Source organism: Astyanax mexicanus, chromosome 21, assembly GCF_023375975.1.
Source record: "Astyanax mexicanus isolate ESR-SI-001 chromosome 21, AstMex3_surface, whole genome shotgun sequence".
NCBI classification, from domain to species: domain Eukaryota; kingdom Metazoa; phylum Chordata; class Actinopteri; order Characiformes; family Acestrorhamphidae; genus Astyanax; species Astyanax mexicanus.
The window spans coordinates 25704305-25720812 of record NC_064428.1 but is presented as its reverse complement, the minus strand read 5'-3'; the positions used below and the strand labels follow the sequence as shown (position 1 = coordinate 25720812).

The 16508-nt window shown below is 36.2% G+C and overlaps 1 protein-coding gene across 1 annotated transcript; it reads left to right on the top strand.

Moving 5' to 3' along the window:
* Positions 1-1086: 1086 nt before the first annotated feature.
* Positions 1087-15826, top strand: morc3b (MORC family CW-type zinc finger 3b). Its single transcript, XM_007251348.4, has 17 exons — positions 1087-1236; positions 3479-3551; positions 3772-3904; positions 6136-6360; positions 6674-6811; positions 6944-7070; positions 7928-8056; positions 8684-8803; positions 8909-9006; positions 9206-9313; positions 10381-10509; positions 11352-11426; positions 11513-11555; positions 11689-11770; positions 13454-13529; positions 13648-14125; positions 15182-15826. The coding sequence occupies exons 1-17, from the start codon at positions 1198-1200 to the stop codon at positions 15455-15457; spliced, it is 2349 nt and encodes a 782-aa protein (XP_007251410.3). The 5' UTR covers positions 1087-1197; the 3' UTR covers positions 15458-15826.
* The last annotated feature ends 682 nt before the right edge of the window (positions 15827-16508 follow it).

The following is a 16508-nucleotide window of genomic DNA, read 5'->3' as shown; positions in this document are numbered from 1 at the left end:
TCTCACAGTAACAGGGTTCAGAGAAAGGAGAGGCATGCAGGCTTCTCTATAGAGTAGTGTTGTAATCCCATACATTAATAAGTCTATAAACCAATAATTAAGGCTTTTAATTATAGCCACATTCCCCCCTTTTATGGTCCTATAGACCACAAATCGTAAAGAGGTTAGTTTGATAAATGTTGTAGATCTTTAATAGGAATTTTTAAGGAAGTGTTTCAAGAAAGATCAATACATTTTTATCTATTTTTAATATCGTGCTGATTATATATAAGGTGTTTTATTTCATGCCAAATATATAGAGTTCCAAATCTGCCATACCAGAATTGATTAACATAAGATTAACATATCAAAGCAGATACAAATGATATCAAACCGAGGTGATCATCAAAATATGGGAGAACAATCACTAAGTAACATACATGGTATAAAAAAAATCAAACAGTTTATATTGCACACTGGGGGTTTGGTTGGCACATCGGTATACACATTGGTTAGGCAGCTTTGGTTTATTTATTAAAACTTTTATTTTAACATTTGAAAAACCCACAATTATCTGCTGTGTATGTGTGCATTTATTTGCACATCTGTGTCAGCAACTTAAAGTAGATGAATTAAGCATTATTTAGAAAGCGCTGTCCGCAAACTTTAGGTGTATTTATTGGTGGTTTTAGGGGGGCACAGGGGCATTGGCCCCGGTTGAAATCTGTTTGCCTCCCTAAAGTGCCCCTGTCTAAATTCCACAAAAATACACAGAAAATCCAGAAAAACACAAACTAAAGAAAAGACCTGCAAAATACAAATGCAAATAATTTTCAAATAACTGCAAATAATAGTATATTTAAATTTATTTATATGTTTTCTCTTGTAAAACATTTGGCACAAAATTAACTTCATAGATTTTACAATTTCAGAACAATCTTAGATCCCCACTGCCTGTATTTACATTTCATAGAAGGTAAAGGCGCCCTCAGTATTCTTATTGGCATTTTTTAACTGACCGCCCACAAATGTGTGTGTGTGTGTGTGTGTGTGTGAATCCTCTGTCTACTGTACTGATAACAGCAGCTTTATATGAAGAGAACTCAGTCAGCGAGTGCGCGTGCACGCAGAGGAGCGCGCGCTCTGAGAGTGTTCGGACAGTGACCGTTACAGCAGCTCCGCGAAAATACGCGTTATTTTACACAAAAAAACTAAATAATGGAGACTTATAAACGGAATGGGATACCCCTGAGCACAGTAAGTATCCTGCCATTTTTAAACATAATTTTTAAATCATATTTTCCTCAGTTTTAATCCATTTTATGCATTTTTGTGTACATTTACCTCAGAAATTCAAAAACAAGCGTTAGCGTATTAGTTAGCTAACGTTACTGTAGTTTTACACAGTTTAACGATGGAAAAAAGCTAGTTAGGTTACCTAAAGCTAATTAAAGCTAATTAATCTGATGTAAAGTGGACATTTCTTACTTTGCCATTTCAGTTATTACCAAATATTGGTCAACATTGTTAGGAGCACCTGTATCCCGCACTACAGTAGGTTAGTTAGGTTTATAAATTTTATTAACTTAAAGATACTGCTTTGGAAAAAATGAAGAGACCACTTCAGTTTCTGAATCAGTTTTTTTGGAGTTTGCTATTTATAGGTAACAGTTATATGTTTAAGTAAAATGAACATAGTTGTTTTATTTTTTAAACAACGGACAACATTTTGTAATTTAGAGCATTATTTGCAGAAAATTAGAAATGCCTGAAATAACAAAAAAGATGCAGAGCTTTCAGACCTCAAATAATGCAAAAAAAAAAAAAAAAACAAGTTCCTATTCATAAAGATTTAAAAGTTCATAAATCAATATTTAGTGGAATACCCCTGGTTTTTGGTCACAGTCTTCATGCATCGTGGCATGTTCTCCTCCACCAGTCTTACACACTGCTTTTGGATAAGCCCCTCCTGGTGCAAAAAATCAAGCAGTTCAGCTTGGTTTGATGGCTTGTGATCATCCATCTTCCTCTTGATTATATTCCAGAGGTTTTCAATTTGGTAAAATTAAAGAACCACCTTTTTTATGTGGTCTATTATTTTTTCCCAGAGCTGTATACATTTTTAAGGCATTAAATGGATTGCCACCATTATATACATCACAGATCTCTAGGTTATATGTTTCCAGTCGTTCCTGGGTCTTAAAGTACTGCAGGTCTTAAAGCTAAAGTTAAAAAAAAGAAGTGGGGAAGCAGCATTTTGATTATCAGCCAAGAGTAGACAGGCAGCATCAGTAAACAGTTTCGGAAAACAGCTGAAGAATTATTTAGCTTTTTGTTTTAATAATAATAATAATATGTTTTATTTATTTTATTTTTGCAATCTTACCATATTATTGTTATTTGCACTGCTTGCAGTTTTACACTGCATTTGTATGTGACTTTTTATTTTTTTATTATTTCATGTTATATTATTTTTATGATGTCTTATCTTAATTGTTAATTACTTATTTTTTAAATCAATATTCTTCATTGTTTTTAATTTACTTATATAAAATATTATTATTATTATTATTATTATTAACCACAAAGCCTGTCTATTTATTAAGCTTTATACTTTCTTTGTCAGCTCCATTAAAGCTACATTGAATGCTAAGGAACCCAGAGCTAAAGGAACTAGTTATAATGGTAGAATAGTACACATTTCCTCAGTTTAATAAATTGATCATTGAATTGAATTAACTGTACCTTTAGTTTAAATAAAGCATTCTATGTAGTTAAACTGAGAAAACGATTTAACGAAGCTATTTTTAAATCAAAGGAAAATGTGTTAAACTAAAATAATTAACTGTTAACCCAGAAAGAAAAACTGATGAATTGAAAGAGTGGATGGTTAACCTTGAAAGAAAAATGACTAAATAAAAATAATGAATCCAACTGAAAGAATGGACTATAGAACGGACACTGTAGAAGATTTACAACTTACTAAAGATATATGCATATAGAGGAAATTGCATCCTGAGTTACCATGAAAATTACACAAGTCGAGCCAACCAGTCATTGTAATAAAAAATAAATTTCCATGCTAGAACAATCCATACACGATGTAATCATCTCACTATTTCTGCTTACAAAACGTGACCAAAAGGTTGAAGTAATATTCTACACTTTAGGGTGTTCTATTCTTAGACAAGGGGAAGTGAAACAAACATAAGCAATATGTCAGAGAAGTACATACATTTGGTTTAAGCACGGCTACATATATTAACCTTACAAAACAGTGTTCAATGGAATACATTGTTGTAATAGTTTTAATTTCTCTCACAGTGCACATTTTGTATAATACATTTTTCCAAACCAAAATGATTTTATTTGCACTATATGTTATTGCTGACTACTTGAATTGATTCTTTGTATACAATATAATTCCCTCTGAACATATAAAGCACTGATAACAGGGTTGATAACAGTTGTCATTTGTCTGTAAACTCTCCAATTACAGCTCAATCCTAAATTCCTGCACACTAATTCCACCAGCCATACCTGGCCCTTCAGCGCCATTGCTGAGCTAATAGGTGAGTTGATAATCCCTCTTTCATCAGCTCTTATATATTAGGCTATTATTACTGTCATAGGTATGAAGTGTCGACTAAATAAAGATGCGGAATGAATATTATAAATCTTATTTTGCTTTCATATTAAATAACCTCAGCTGCTCCAGAAGACGCGTTTCCTTTTCCAACATGTGTTTCCTCTAAATTCCTGTGTCTTTGATGATTTACACATCCATTGCAGACAATGCTTACGACCCAGATGTCTGTGCCAAGCAGTTCTGGATAGACTGGACGCGCATCAAAGGGCTGGACTGCCTCTCATTCATGGATAATGGGGCAGGCATGAACAGAGCCAGACTACATAAGATGCTTAGGTAGTGCCAAGTGTGACATGCACTCATTTGTCAATTTATGATCACAATACAGTCATGTCAGCAGTGGTAGACTGCTGGGAATGTGCTGTACAATGCCTACCATACCACTGTTAAAAATAAAGTTGCCCTACAGTACATTTTTACTTTAGTCTAGAATTAACTGAGCAGACAATATATGCAGTGTGAGCAGTCATCTTAAGTTGATTAATTTCTTCCCTTGGTGTTTGAATACATGCTTTATTGCATGTAATGTGCAGCCAATTTGAATAAAAAAGAGATCAGAAATTAGCACATTTATGTTGGAGAGAAGACTTCCAGATCAACATACATAAGTACATAAAATGAAAATGACACACCAATTACAAGTTTTTTGCCCTAAAAAAAACAAGTACCCACGTAACAATGTGTCTTTTTAAGAGTAAACAACAGTGAAAATTGACATCAGAACAGAACACAATACAGTGGTCAAAAAATTATTCAGTGTAAATAGTGATCTAAATAGTGAGAAAAAATGATTAAAATATGATTTGATTTCCAAAATGCCTAAGGATAAAGATAAGGACATGGTGCAAAATAATTGTTGAGTTCAATCTTGTATCATTATAAAATAGGGAAAATGGTTTGAAACGAAAAAAAAAAAAAAATAGATTTTCTACATAAGTAACATCCGCTCAGCAAATTTGTTACACAGCCAGATACGTGGCATTTTAGGATTTACCATTTAACTATTGCTATAAAGTTTTTACTATTTTTTTTTTTTACTTTTGTTTAATAACATACTATGTTTCTAAAATGGGGTAAAATTAATTCAGTCAAACAAAGAATGTTTAAATCGAATCTAATTCAAAGAGGAGTCGCAGGAATCAGATCAGCTTGCCGTTTATTTGAGCGTATATGCATATATGGAGGTTGAGTCACCTATAAGTGGTCGATCTGATTACAGAAATCTTCAGACAGTTCTTTATACGTCAAAAAGGAGAAGTTACAGGTACAAAAAGAAGAAGTTCATTCTGTCCATAGCCTTGCCGGCCCCGCACCGACCTATAGACAGTTCTCTTTCCCAAAAGCTGATTTTGCAATTTAAGCATGGATTTACAGATTTTCATGTCTCAATAGCTAAAGTCTGCTCCTCCGCAGTCAGGTTTTTTTCCTAACTTCCCTTTCGGTAAAAGCCAGTCTTCCTTACATTAGCACAGAGTTCAAGACACAGACCAAAAGTTCAATCACAGTATATGATCATGCATAGAATTCAATCACATATTTAATTATACATAGAGTTCAATCATATATTTAACCTATTAACAATTAGCTAGTTAATTTTTCAAAAAGACATTAAAAATGTCAACCTGTCGGGGGCCTTCATCCTCTCAAATTCTTTGTGCCTCGATTGTGTGTGGCAGCCTGTCAGGACCTAGTTAATGCGTGGTACAACCTTGAAGCACTAGGCTTACATTCCTTTATAGGTTAACAAAAGGGTGACTGAACTCATATGAACTAAAGGCTTTTCCATATAAGTCTAACACAAACCAATGGCACAAACTTCTTTTATAAAATTTCAATTTTATATTTTACTTTTATTCCAATAAAAACATATCTTTCAGTTTTTGTTGGGGTATTTTTCCACATTTTTTAGGTCTGTGAGGTTCTTGGGCCTTTTTCATGCCCTGCTCTGTTGTGGTCTATTCACATATTGTCACTGTCCTGCAATTTATCCACCCTTTGACATACTGAGAAATGTTGCTCTTAATATTGTATCAGGATTTTATGATAAATGAACCAATAAAAATAATTATGTAGTTTTTTAAATCTCACAGCAATGATACATTCACTGATGTTTGGGTCTGGGGACTGTGAGGATCATTGGAAAACCTTAAGCTGGTGTCTCTTGATGTTGTCCTTTGTGGATTTGAATTTGTCTGTAGCATTATTATCGTGCAGTAGGTTCTGAAAGTTTGAAAAGCTTAAAAAAAAATCTCAAAATTTGCCCCAAGTAAACTGAAGACACAAGAATGTGAACTTAAAAATGGGCTGTCCCAATTTTGGTATGTTACATCTTTGACCTTATCCGTTTTGGAGATTAGGTCTTCTACTCACTTCATTATTCTCACTATAATAAGTGGAACTGGGTTGGCAAAATGTTTGCATGTCACTGTATCTGAGAAATATAAAAAATAAACCTATGTTTGAAATGTCTTTGCAAGAATTAAACAATGCTGTTTTTGTTCTTTCAGCTTTGGTTACAGTAACAAGGAAGCTGTGAAAGACCATATTCCAGTGGGCATCTATGGCAATGGCTTTAAATCAGGCTCCATGCGTCTGGGGATGGATGCTATTGTTTTTACGAAGACCAAAAAAAGTATGAGTATAGGTCTGCTGTCTCAGTCTTACCTGCAGGCCATTAAAGCCCAAAAGATCATGATCCCTATTCTCACCTTCAGACGGGATGAGCAAAACTTGTATCCTTTCCGATAACGTAAGCAGAAAATGTATTAATTGGGGAATAAAGTCTTCAGTTACTTTTATTAGAAATTAAGTAGGATTCTCAGTGATGCCATATGTTGACAGGTACCTAAAGCACAATTGGTCCTGTTCTCATTGACTTGTATACATTAATTAGTCCTAAAAATATTTATTTTACAAGCATTAGCCTTGTAACTCCACTAATTTAAGACACCAAAGTTTTGATTGATGGTATTTTTTAAGTATAGTAAATAGCAAATACTTTGTGCATTTTTAATGGACATTGCCCTTGATTTTTGAACTCCCCAGACCAGAAGACGGAGCCAGTTTGGATGCTATCCTTAAGTATTCCCTATTTAACACAGAGAAGGAGCTGTTCTCTGAGTTGCGTGCCATCATTTCTGCCGGACCCACTGGCACACGCATCATTATCTGGAACCTGCGCACGTGAGATGCATTTGACACCTAACGTACATTACAGAAAATTAGTGTCTGAATGAGTTAAGGAACAAATGAATCAATTTGCAGAAAAATATATATTTTGTTAATAAGGCATGTGTTATACTTTCTCTCTCTTAGGACCACAAGCGGCGAGACAGAATTTGACTTTGAAACAGATAAATATGATATTCAGATTCGAGCGAATGCCAGCGAAAACACCAGTGACAGTCTGGCAATGATGCCAGAAAGTAGATATTCTCTAAGAGTAAGTGAATGTGCTGTTAATGGCTCTTGTGCAATATGAAAGAACAACTATGATCATATGATGTCAGGTTTTAAGCTTAGTTCCCATGACCATGTTGAAGAAGCATAAATAAGAAAAGTCTCAGATTTTGTGGCCATTGGGAATTTCGGAATTTCGACAAACAATCCTAGACTCAGGATGCTGAAGACAAGTATATTATTACAGAAAGTAATGTTATCATCTACCCATGTGTGAATTACGTGACCGAAAGACAGGATAATGTAATGCTTTAACCTAAAGTTGATTTGAGTTCATGGACCCTTTTTGGACCCTTGCATGTTCACCTCCTAAGAAAACAGGAATTTAGCCATTCGTCCAAAGAAAGAAAGAAAGAAAGAAAGAGAATTAACGAGACTGCACAGAAAGAGACGAGAGAGATATAACGTGGGACCGGGAAGTGAATCTTATAATGGGGAAAAAGGATGCTGCAGTAGGAGAAAGCACATAAGTGTTTCACCTGTTGTCAGGCAGGCAATACTTTAATTCTTTTCTTGCAGTTAGTGACAGATTTTGTAAGTAATTTTTATTGAAGTATCTTAAATGTGTTCAAATGTCAAAACTGTAATTTTCTATAGTAATATATTATTGATATAAAATTATTGTCCAGTGATTTTAGCTCAAACAAGTAACTGAGGATGAGCTAATTATTTAGCACACCCTAATTTATATGATGCATTTTTTGAAGTTTGCTGTAGAATGTGTAAACCTGGTCTTGTGGTGGAAGCAAAGACTTTTTGCAAAATGCAGCACCTTTTTAAGGAATGCTTATGAATGTAATTGAGTAATTATGGCTGTGATTTTTGTCATTTCCTCTGCAGGCATACTGTAGCATTCTGTACCTGAAACCACGTATGCAGATTAACATTAGAGGACAGAAAGTGAAAACCCAGCTTATCTACAAGAGTCTGGCTCATATCGCCAATGACCACTACAGACCTCCATACCTAGTATCCTTTAGAATATAGAACTTCCTTAATTACTTAAATACTTTTTTTTTTCGAGACTTAAAGCTCCACTAGGTAGGATTGAGATTTTGTGCTTGTGGGCTCCCCCTACAGTTGTAGAGTGTAATAAATGTTTCAGGACAATTAGTTTCTCTTTCTCATGATCTGGCTTTCACAGACATATTCGGTCTCTTTCCAGCTTCTGCCAGAGTGTCTGTCTGTTAGTTTGTAAAGAATGAACCAGTAGTCATTGTAGAACTGTTAGAACTAAAGGTCGGAAAGCAGGTCGCAGTTCTCGTGAGCATTGGTCGCGGCCGCCTCAGAAAACATACAGAGTCTCGTTTGAGCTCAGAGGAGCTCGGCACAGACAAGAGAGCACCACTATTCCTCCTATTACACCTCAATGGAGCGCTGCAGTGAGTTTCAAGCTGTACTTTACTTCTTTAAAAAGATCAAAAATCAAGAAAATCCTACCTAGTGGGGCTTTAAGTAATCACCCTATGATATGCTATTGACAATTTGATAATTTATTCAGCAAAAAATGTATATGGAGATATACACTTCTATAATTTAAATTTGTCTGGATTGCTTTCTCTCTTACGTGGTAGAGATTCTTGACAAGGTTCACAGACCAAGCGCATTCGGATCACGTTTGGGTTCAACACTAAAAGAAGGGAGCATTATGGCATCATGATGTACCATAAAAATAGACTTATCAAAGCTTATGAAAAAGTGAGCTGCCAGCGCAGGGTAAGCAGTTTTCTTATAATATTTTGTTTTATTTTGATCCAACTATTACTTATGTTTACTGATGTTCTATTGCACTGAATTGATTGTATCCTCTTACTGGAACAGGCAGAGAGAAATGGTGTTGGAGTCATTGGTGTGATTGAATGTAATTTTCTCCAACCAACGCACAACAAGCAGGACTTTGATGACACAGATCAATACAGGTTAAACCTTAAGCTATTTAGTGCTGGTTTCCCACTCAAAGATTAAGTCTAGAACTGGGCTGAGTTAAATACACATTCTGTCTGCAGTAAAAATCCTGTTTAGTCTAGAGCTTTGACTCAAACTAGGAAATGAGCTCTCAAATACAGGGCTACAAATGATAATGTCTGATGTTTATTACAAAGGTCTGTTTGTGTGTAGGAAAACCATGCATAACCTAAGCGTGAAACTGGAAGAGTACTGTAATGAGATCCGATACAAACGCAAGAAAGAGGACCCAAAATGCACCATTCCAATAGAAGATACAGTGTAAGTGCTGCATCCCAACTATCTGGCTGTATTTAATTTATGTTTCTTTATTCATGCCTCTTTTGCTGTAATGCAATTTGGGTGGAATCTGCATCCTTCATTAAAACATGCTAAATATAGTAGTAGTAAAAGAAAATGCATTAAATTAATTTATTTTTTTGTAAGACCATTAAGTGCCATTTATATAATGATATTTTTAAAATATTAAAACTACTATTTAAAAACTACGTTTTATCCGATTAAGTAAACTTAATGATTATTATCATAATGAATGATGTAATTTCCATTTATTGTACAGTAAGTAAATAATGTAATCATCAGGGCATGCCTAATTCTTTTTGCATTGCATGTTATGTATATACACAGCCTGGTAAAAAATAAGTTTTCACCTGGATTTAACTAATCAAATGATCTAGGATTGCTGCAGTTGGTCAGGTCTAGATTTATCTGCTGAAAGAATGAGGTCAGCTGAATACCTGAATATACTGAACATAGACCAGGTTATTCCATCAGTAGTTTTTTTCTTCCCTGATGGCACGGCCATATTTCAAGATGACAATGCCAGGATTCATGGGGCTGGAATTGTGAAAGAGTGATTCAGGGAGCATGAGATCATCATTTTCACACATAGACTGATCGCCACAGAGTCCTTAACTCAATTGAGAATCTTTGGGATGTGCTGGAGAAGACTTTGTGCAGTGGTCAGACTCTACCATCATCAATGCTGCAAGATCTTGGTGAAAAATGAATGCAACACTGGATTGAAATAAATCTTGTGACATTGAAGAAGCTTATCGAAACAATGCCACAGTGAATGTGAGCTGCAATCAAAGCTAAAAACGGTCCAATTAAATATTAGCGTGTGTGACCTTTTTTTTGGTGTAACATTCTGCATTAGATAACAGTAACTATACAAAATTACAATAACTAACTGTACAGAATGAAGGTAAGCACTGTTGTTGAGAACCAAGAATTGGTGTTATTAGATCTGTGTCAAGATAACAGTTTTTTTTGTCTGCTGATTGTGTTTTGGCTTATCCTAGTATGTCTCTTTCTCCTGTGTAAAGGAAAGTTCCGGATCAGGTCTGGGTCCAGTGTGACAGCTGCCTGAAGTGGAGACGACTTCCAGATGGCTTTGACTGCAGCCGCCTTCCAGAGAAATGGTTCTGCAACATGAACCATGACACACAATTTAGGTGACACCCGTAAAACACTTTTACTCTTTGGCATCATGTCAGGGAGGGGAGAGGGAGTGCACAGGAGTGTGTTGCTGTCTTTGGTTGAGTAACTGTGTATCAGACCCTTCATCTCTGTGGTTGACCCAATTAAGCACATTGAACCAAATACATTTCACTGTATTTTATTTGTACTAATCTGGGAGCTGAAAAGAGGAAGGCACTTGACTTTTATTGCTGGCTAGTATTGCATTCTTTTGAACTATTGCATCTCTGCCTGGCTGTCATAAAGACTTTGAACTGCTGCTTTAAATGTATGCTCCTGGCTGAAGGAGATCGTAGCCTACACTGGAGATGAAAATGCCTTGGCCATGGTTCAGTTAGATAATTGCAGTACTTGCTCCAGTCCCTGTTGACCTTTAGAAGATACTATCCCAGCTGGTTCCATAAATGCTTGATTGGCGATATATCTGGTTTTATCGGGTCTGTTAGTCCTGTGATATGCCCCCCTCACCGTCTGTTAGCTGGGCAAAAAGACTTTAAGGCATGCACCAAGAGGTACACTACCCAAAAGAAGCCTCTGAGAGCCTTTTTATAGAGAAGAGAGGGGATCAGTTTAAACCCTCTCATGCAAAACTTAGTGTCTAATCAGACCACACATGTAATCATTTGCATAAGAGCCAGAAAAATATTTGCATGCCAAATTTTGCAGGAATCTGGTGTGTGATATTTCAATCCAGTGGACAGGCATGGATTATTACACTACACATGTCCAGTCACACACATTGGTGACATGACTGACTTTTTAATAGCTGTTTTGACTGAGTAAGTACATTGTCTCAGTGGTGTGATCTTTGAACCAGGAGTTGCATGGTGGAAGAGGAGCTCAATGATGAAGAAGAGAAGCTAAAGTCATACCCTAAACCCTTCAAACGCCAGTAAGAGGCTTTTAAACTTGCAGTGATTTTTATTAAAGTGTTCCATTTTTGATTTTTTCTATTTACTATGTTCTGACTCTTCACAGGAAAAGGAATAGCAAAAGTCTACAAGAGGAGAATGTGCCAGAGGTAAGTGATACTAATTTAGACGTCAAAAAAAAAAAAAAAGAATGATCTGAAAATCACTGGACATGAATATATAGTATAGAGACAGTGTTAAATGAAAATAAATACTCATCCTATTTTAACCTGTTTTCCTCAGGGACTAGAGACTTCAAGCCCAGTATCTCCTCTGCCAGCCAGGCAGCCCAAGAACACTGTGTCCGGGGAAATGTATCAGTCTGGTCAGTTAGATAATAGTGCAAACTGCATTTTTTATGTGAGCCTTTTAAGCAATTCTGCATTTGCACTATGATGAGATGTATAGAGTATTAGTTGAAATCTGTTAAACAGAAAACTAACCGAACATTCAGCAAAAATATGTAAATCATCTATGTAAAGCTGGCAGACTGAATGATGGCAACATGTTTATCTATTTTATGTTATGCATTTATATCTAGTGTTTGTATTAGTACTGTTGGTCTCTGTCTGAAGGCCACAAATGAGTCCTGATCTTGTCTCTCAATCTCATTATTTTGGCTTGGGCTCAATATTTACTTGAGACCAGACAAGTGCAAGGCTATTGTAGTTTTCCTTTTTTGATGGAGAGCACAAATGTGTAAATTGAAGCAATAGAAGCAGCTACTGCACCTGAAGTTCTTACGCTTCTAATGTTTTACTCATAAGCTGTTTTAAAGCCATTTAACTTACCACAACTTACCACCATTCACACAGGATTGTAATTTAGCACATATTAAACTTATGTAAATGCTCAAAGTTTGGGCAGTTTACAGGTTGGTGCTGACTCTCCAGGTGAACCCTGGACCAGGCTCAAGTTGAAATCCTGATTCACACTTTGGGTAGGAATTCTGAAGGGGGCTTTAAATGAGAATTCTGAGGCAGACTCTGAATTTGAATTCCACGCAAGTCACCGTGGCAGACACCAAGCCAGAATTCTGAGGTAGACACAGAGTCAGACTCTTTGGTCAGACTCCAAGCCCTAATTCTGAGGAGATGAGACTCGTGGGGAACCCGTATCAAAATTCTGAGGCAGACTCTTAGAGGGACTTCCATAGCAGACTCTGGTGTAGACTCTAGATCTGAATTTTGAGGTGAACTCCAAGTGGGAAATGTGAGATGGTCTTTAGTGCAAAATTCCAAGTTGGACTTTGGGGTGGACTATTAGATTAAATTTTTGTTTTTTTTTCCCCATCAACAGACTATTTTCATGCTGTTTAAATATCGGCAGAGTTTAGGAATAAATCTACACTGATGCAGGTGTGCCACTGACTGAAATAAAATGAACCTATACAGCAGTCAATCATCAGAATCCATTCCTAAAGGTGCACCATGTGCACTGCTCATTAAACACACACATAGCACAAAATAAATTGACTACATAGATCATGAAAGGTCTTGAGTAGGGGTGTACCATATCATATCGTACGTGATAATATCGCCAACATTTTTGAATATCGCGAACGATATTAAACCCTGAAATATCGTACTGTATCACTCATGCCTAATTATCACATCAGGGTGAGACTTTTTTGCTGTTTTTAGCAAAAGAAAAATTCACACTGTTCTCATTTCATATTATATATCTACTAGAAATTATATATCTGTCCAGTATCATTAATTTTACTGCAGCACTGGATATATGGAGATATATGGAGTGCTTTATTAGTATTGTGCAGTAGTGTAATCTTGAAAAAAAAAGAATTAAGTGTTTTCTTATATCGTCAAGAGTATCGTTATCGCAAAAATACCATGAAATATCGGGATATTATTTTAGGGCCATATCGCCCACCCCTAGTCTTGAGTCATCATACTTTTTATACAGCTCAGATTTTTTTTTTACTTTATTAACTTGGATGGAATCAACCATTTTATGAAGCTTACATTATTTTTGCTTTCTTCTTCTTTAGAACACAGTCCATCTCTGGATCACAGACCACAGCTCCCTCTAGTCAATCTCAGTGCCCTCTCTAATCCACGAAAAAGGTTATCTTGTCATAACTAAGATTCATACATATTGCTGAGGTTTTGCACATCATATGTCTTGAGTACTTGTGAACCATCTACTTGAATTATTTTCTTGTTCCTAATTTATGTGTTAAAGGATAAAATGGAAACGCACTTTAACTGAAGAGGAGTCCACAGCAGGAAGCATTGTATCATGGGATCCTTTTTCTCCTGAAGCAGCTGGCACTTCCACTCACCCACATTTCAGTCCTGAGGTGAAGGAAAAGAACAAAAAATCTGAGGTAGTGGGAAATTTGAATTCAGATAAACAGATGAACAATGAAGAAAACCAAATCACAGAAAGGTTTGAGCCGTACCAGGAGCCTGTTGAGGAGGATGAAGAGGGGCAAGAGAGAGAGGAGTTAACCTCCACAGATCTACCACAGTCTGACTCTAAACAAGAGTCAGAAAATGCATGTGACACTGAGGAGGAGCTTTGGAGGCAGGAGAAGGACAGACTGATGGATATGTTGAGGGAGGCTGTGGAGGAGAGGGATATGTGCAAGGAGGAGCTGGAGGTGATTCGTGGGCAATGTGCTGCCCTAGAAGATGGGAGGAGTCAACTTCTGAGCAGGGTATGAATGAAAAGCTCTATATAACTTCCACTAAACCTTAAACAGATTGTTTGTTCATAAAGGTACCAAGTTTACCACAAAGACATTGCACCCAAAGGCTGACAAAGAGGTAAAAAGCCTGTTATCTATATTTGCATTGGCAAAATCTTTCTTTACAGTAAGCCCTGTTAATGATCTGTCTGATAAATCTACTACAGAAATACAAAACACTGGTAAAAAAGTTTACAACATGAAAAATGAATGTATAGATAGATTTTATCAAAATGAACACATTCCATATTTTTCACATTATAAGGGGCGCCGAATTATAAGGCGCACTATCAATAACCGACAATAGTAAGGAACTGGGGGGCTGGGGGGCAAAACCTGAAAAAAGCTAAGCCAAGATAAGTAAACAAAACTGCAATTCTTAAAAAAGTCAAACCAGCACTGGATATTAATCTACACAGATATCTCTCCTGAAAACTGTTCATTTGAGTGAGTAAAGTGTTTCTGTTTATTTACCGTACGCTTAGAGTTCCAGATTTCCACTAAGGCTAGAGCATTAGCATTAGCAGCTAACCGCTTATGACGCCTAACTGCCGCCCAACAGCGGTAGACTGAGGAACCCTGAGTGCTCTGGTAAACCAGGGCGATATTAGCTAGTGGTTCATCCCACAAAGCTTGTTTTAACACAGTAAACACGCAGGCTACAGTCTGATGATACTCACCTTTGAGCAGTACTGACGATTTTGGGAAAAATTTAAGTATTTTAAGTGCGCCCTATAGTGTGAAAAATATGGTATTTAGTTGAATAAACCACCGTGTTGAATGTATGCTGATTAATTAAATATGTTAGGCCGTTCAGCTGCTAATAGTCACACAATTAGTGACGTGGAGTTCACCTGAAAGAGTCAGTGAATGCACCTCAAGTGATTGTTGTATAAAGAAACCTGTCTAAAAGGTCCAGTCACTCATTAATCAGTATTTCTACATACAAATACACCATGAAGACAAAATAAAACCTCATGTTTTTAAAACAATGTCTCATGTTGTAACAATGTGTGCCATCATTAGCTAGACAAGGTTGAAGAAGAGAAAACCAGGCTCTCGACCCTGTGTGATCAGCTTAAGTCCAAACTGAAGATGCTGAAAACAGAGATGGATGATAAAGAAGACAGTGCCCTCAGACAAGAGAGGATGAAGCTGAGGAATTTGCGAGTCAGCCTGGGTCATCTGCTAGTGTCCTTCATGCCTGCTCTCAGCCTGGAGCAGGTGGACTTCAGTAGTGACATCATTGATGAGCTCCTTAAACAGGTCCTACAGGAAGTCACTCAGAGCAGCGTAACGTAAATCTTAATTTTTAACCTTGACACAGCCTGCAACAGTTGTATTTAACAGTCTCATTTAATTGTTTAACTTGTAATTTACATGTTTATTATTTTACTATCCTACATTTATTACTAAAAGCATTTTTGCTTTTCATTTTTGATTATTTGTAATGAGTTTCTTTTGCTTGTATGATTGTTTAATTATTTTATGTACTCTTAATATTTTTTAATATTATTGTGTTCTCTGCTGAACTGTTCTTATTTCAAAGAGCTTGCTATACGTTTGAGTTCTAATTTTATTCTGGTAATTCCTTGTGTGTAATGCTTGGCTACATTATAAATTTACAGTTTAAGTTTATATAAAGGTGGATTGATGTCTTTATACCCGAAATACATTTGACTTGTGTTTTTTACAGCATGTTGTTGGAATGAAATAAAACGTCACATGTGTAAATATAACAATAATATTCATTATAGTTATTACAATATTAGTGTGGAAGGATAAGTAAGTTTATTGTGCAAAACTGTAAAATTTAAATAATGATCTAGAGTCTTGTTGGGACGGCTCTAGTCTGGACACAGGGTGAGATTAATCCAGTATAGCATCCTGCCACACATTTGCCCAAAGATGTTGCAGCACACTCATAGGTTGTCCTAGATGATCCTATAAATGATCAGTTGGTGATAAATCTGGTGGTCAGGTAGAACAAGAAAGTGTGTGTGGGCGAGAATTATCCTGCTGAAAAAAGCCAGTTGGACGTCTTGCAAGGAAAGGCAACACACGCTGCTGGATGTCCTGCACATATTACTTCTCTGCTGCTAGGAAAACAATTAAATCCAATGGGGGTCAGCACACAGCGGCGCGGCTATCACAAACAGTGTGAAAGCATCTTTATAAACAAGTATGCATGCACAACTGTGCTGCAGCAAAAACAGACCTTTATGCATCAAAAATTGCTCTATAAAATATAATTAACTAGAAGGAAATTGCTAAAATGAAAACTACTTAATATATTTACAAATGTGAGGTATAACAAAAGACTTATTCGGACCATACAGACTGGAACTGAACT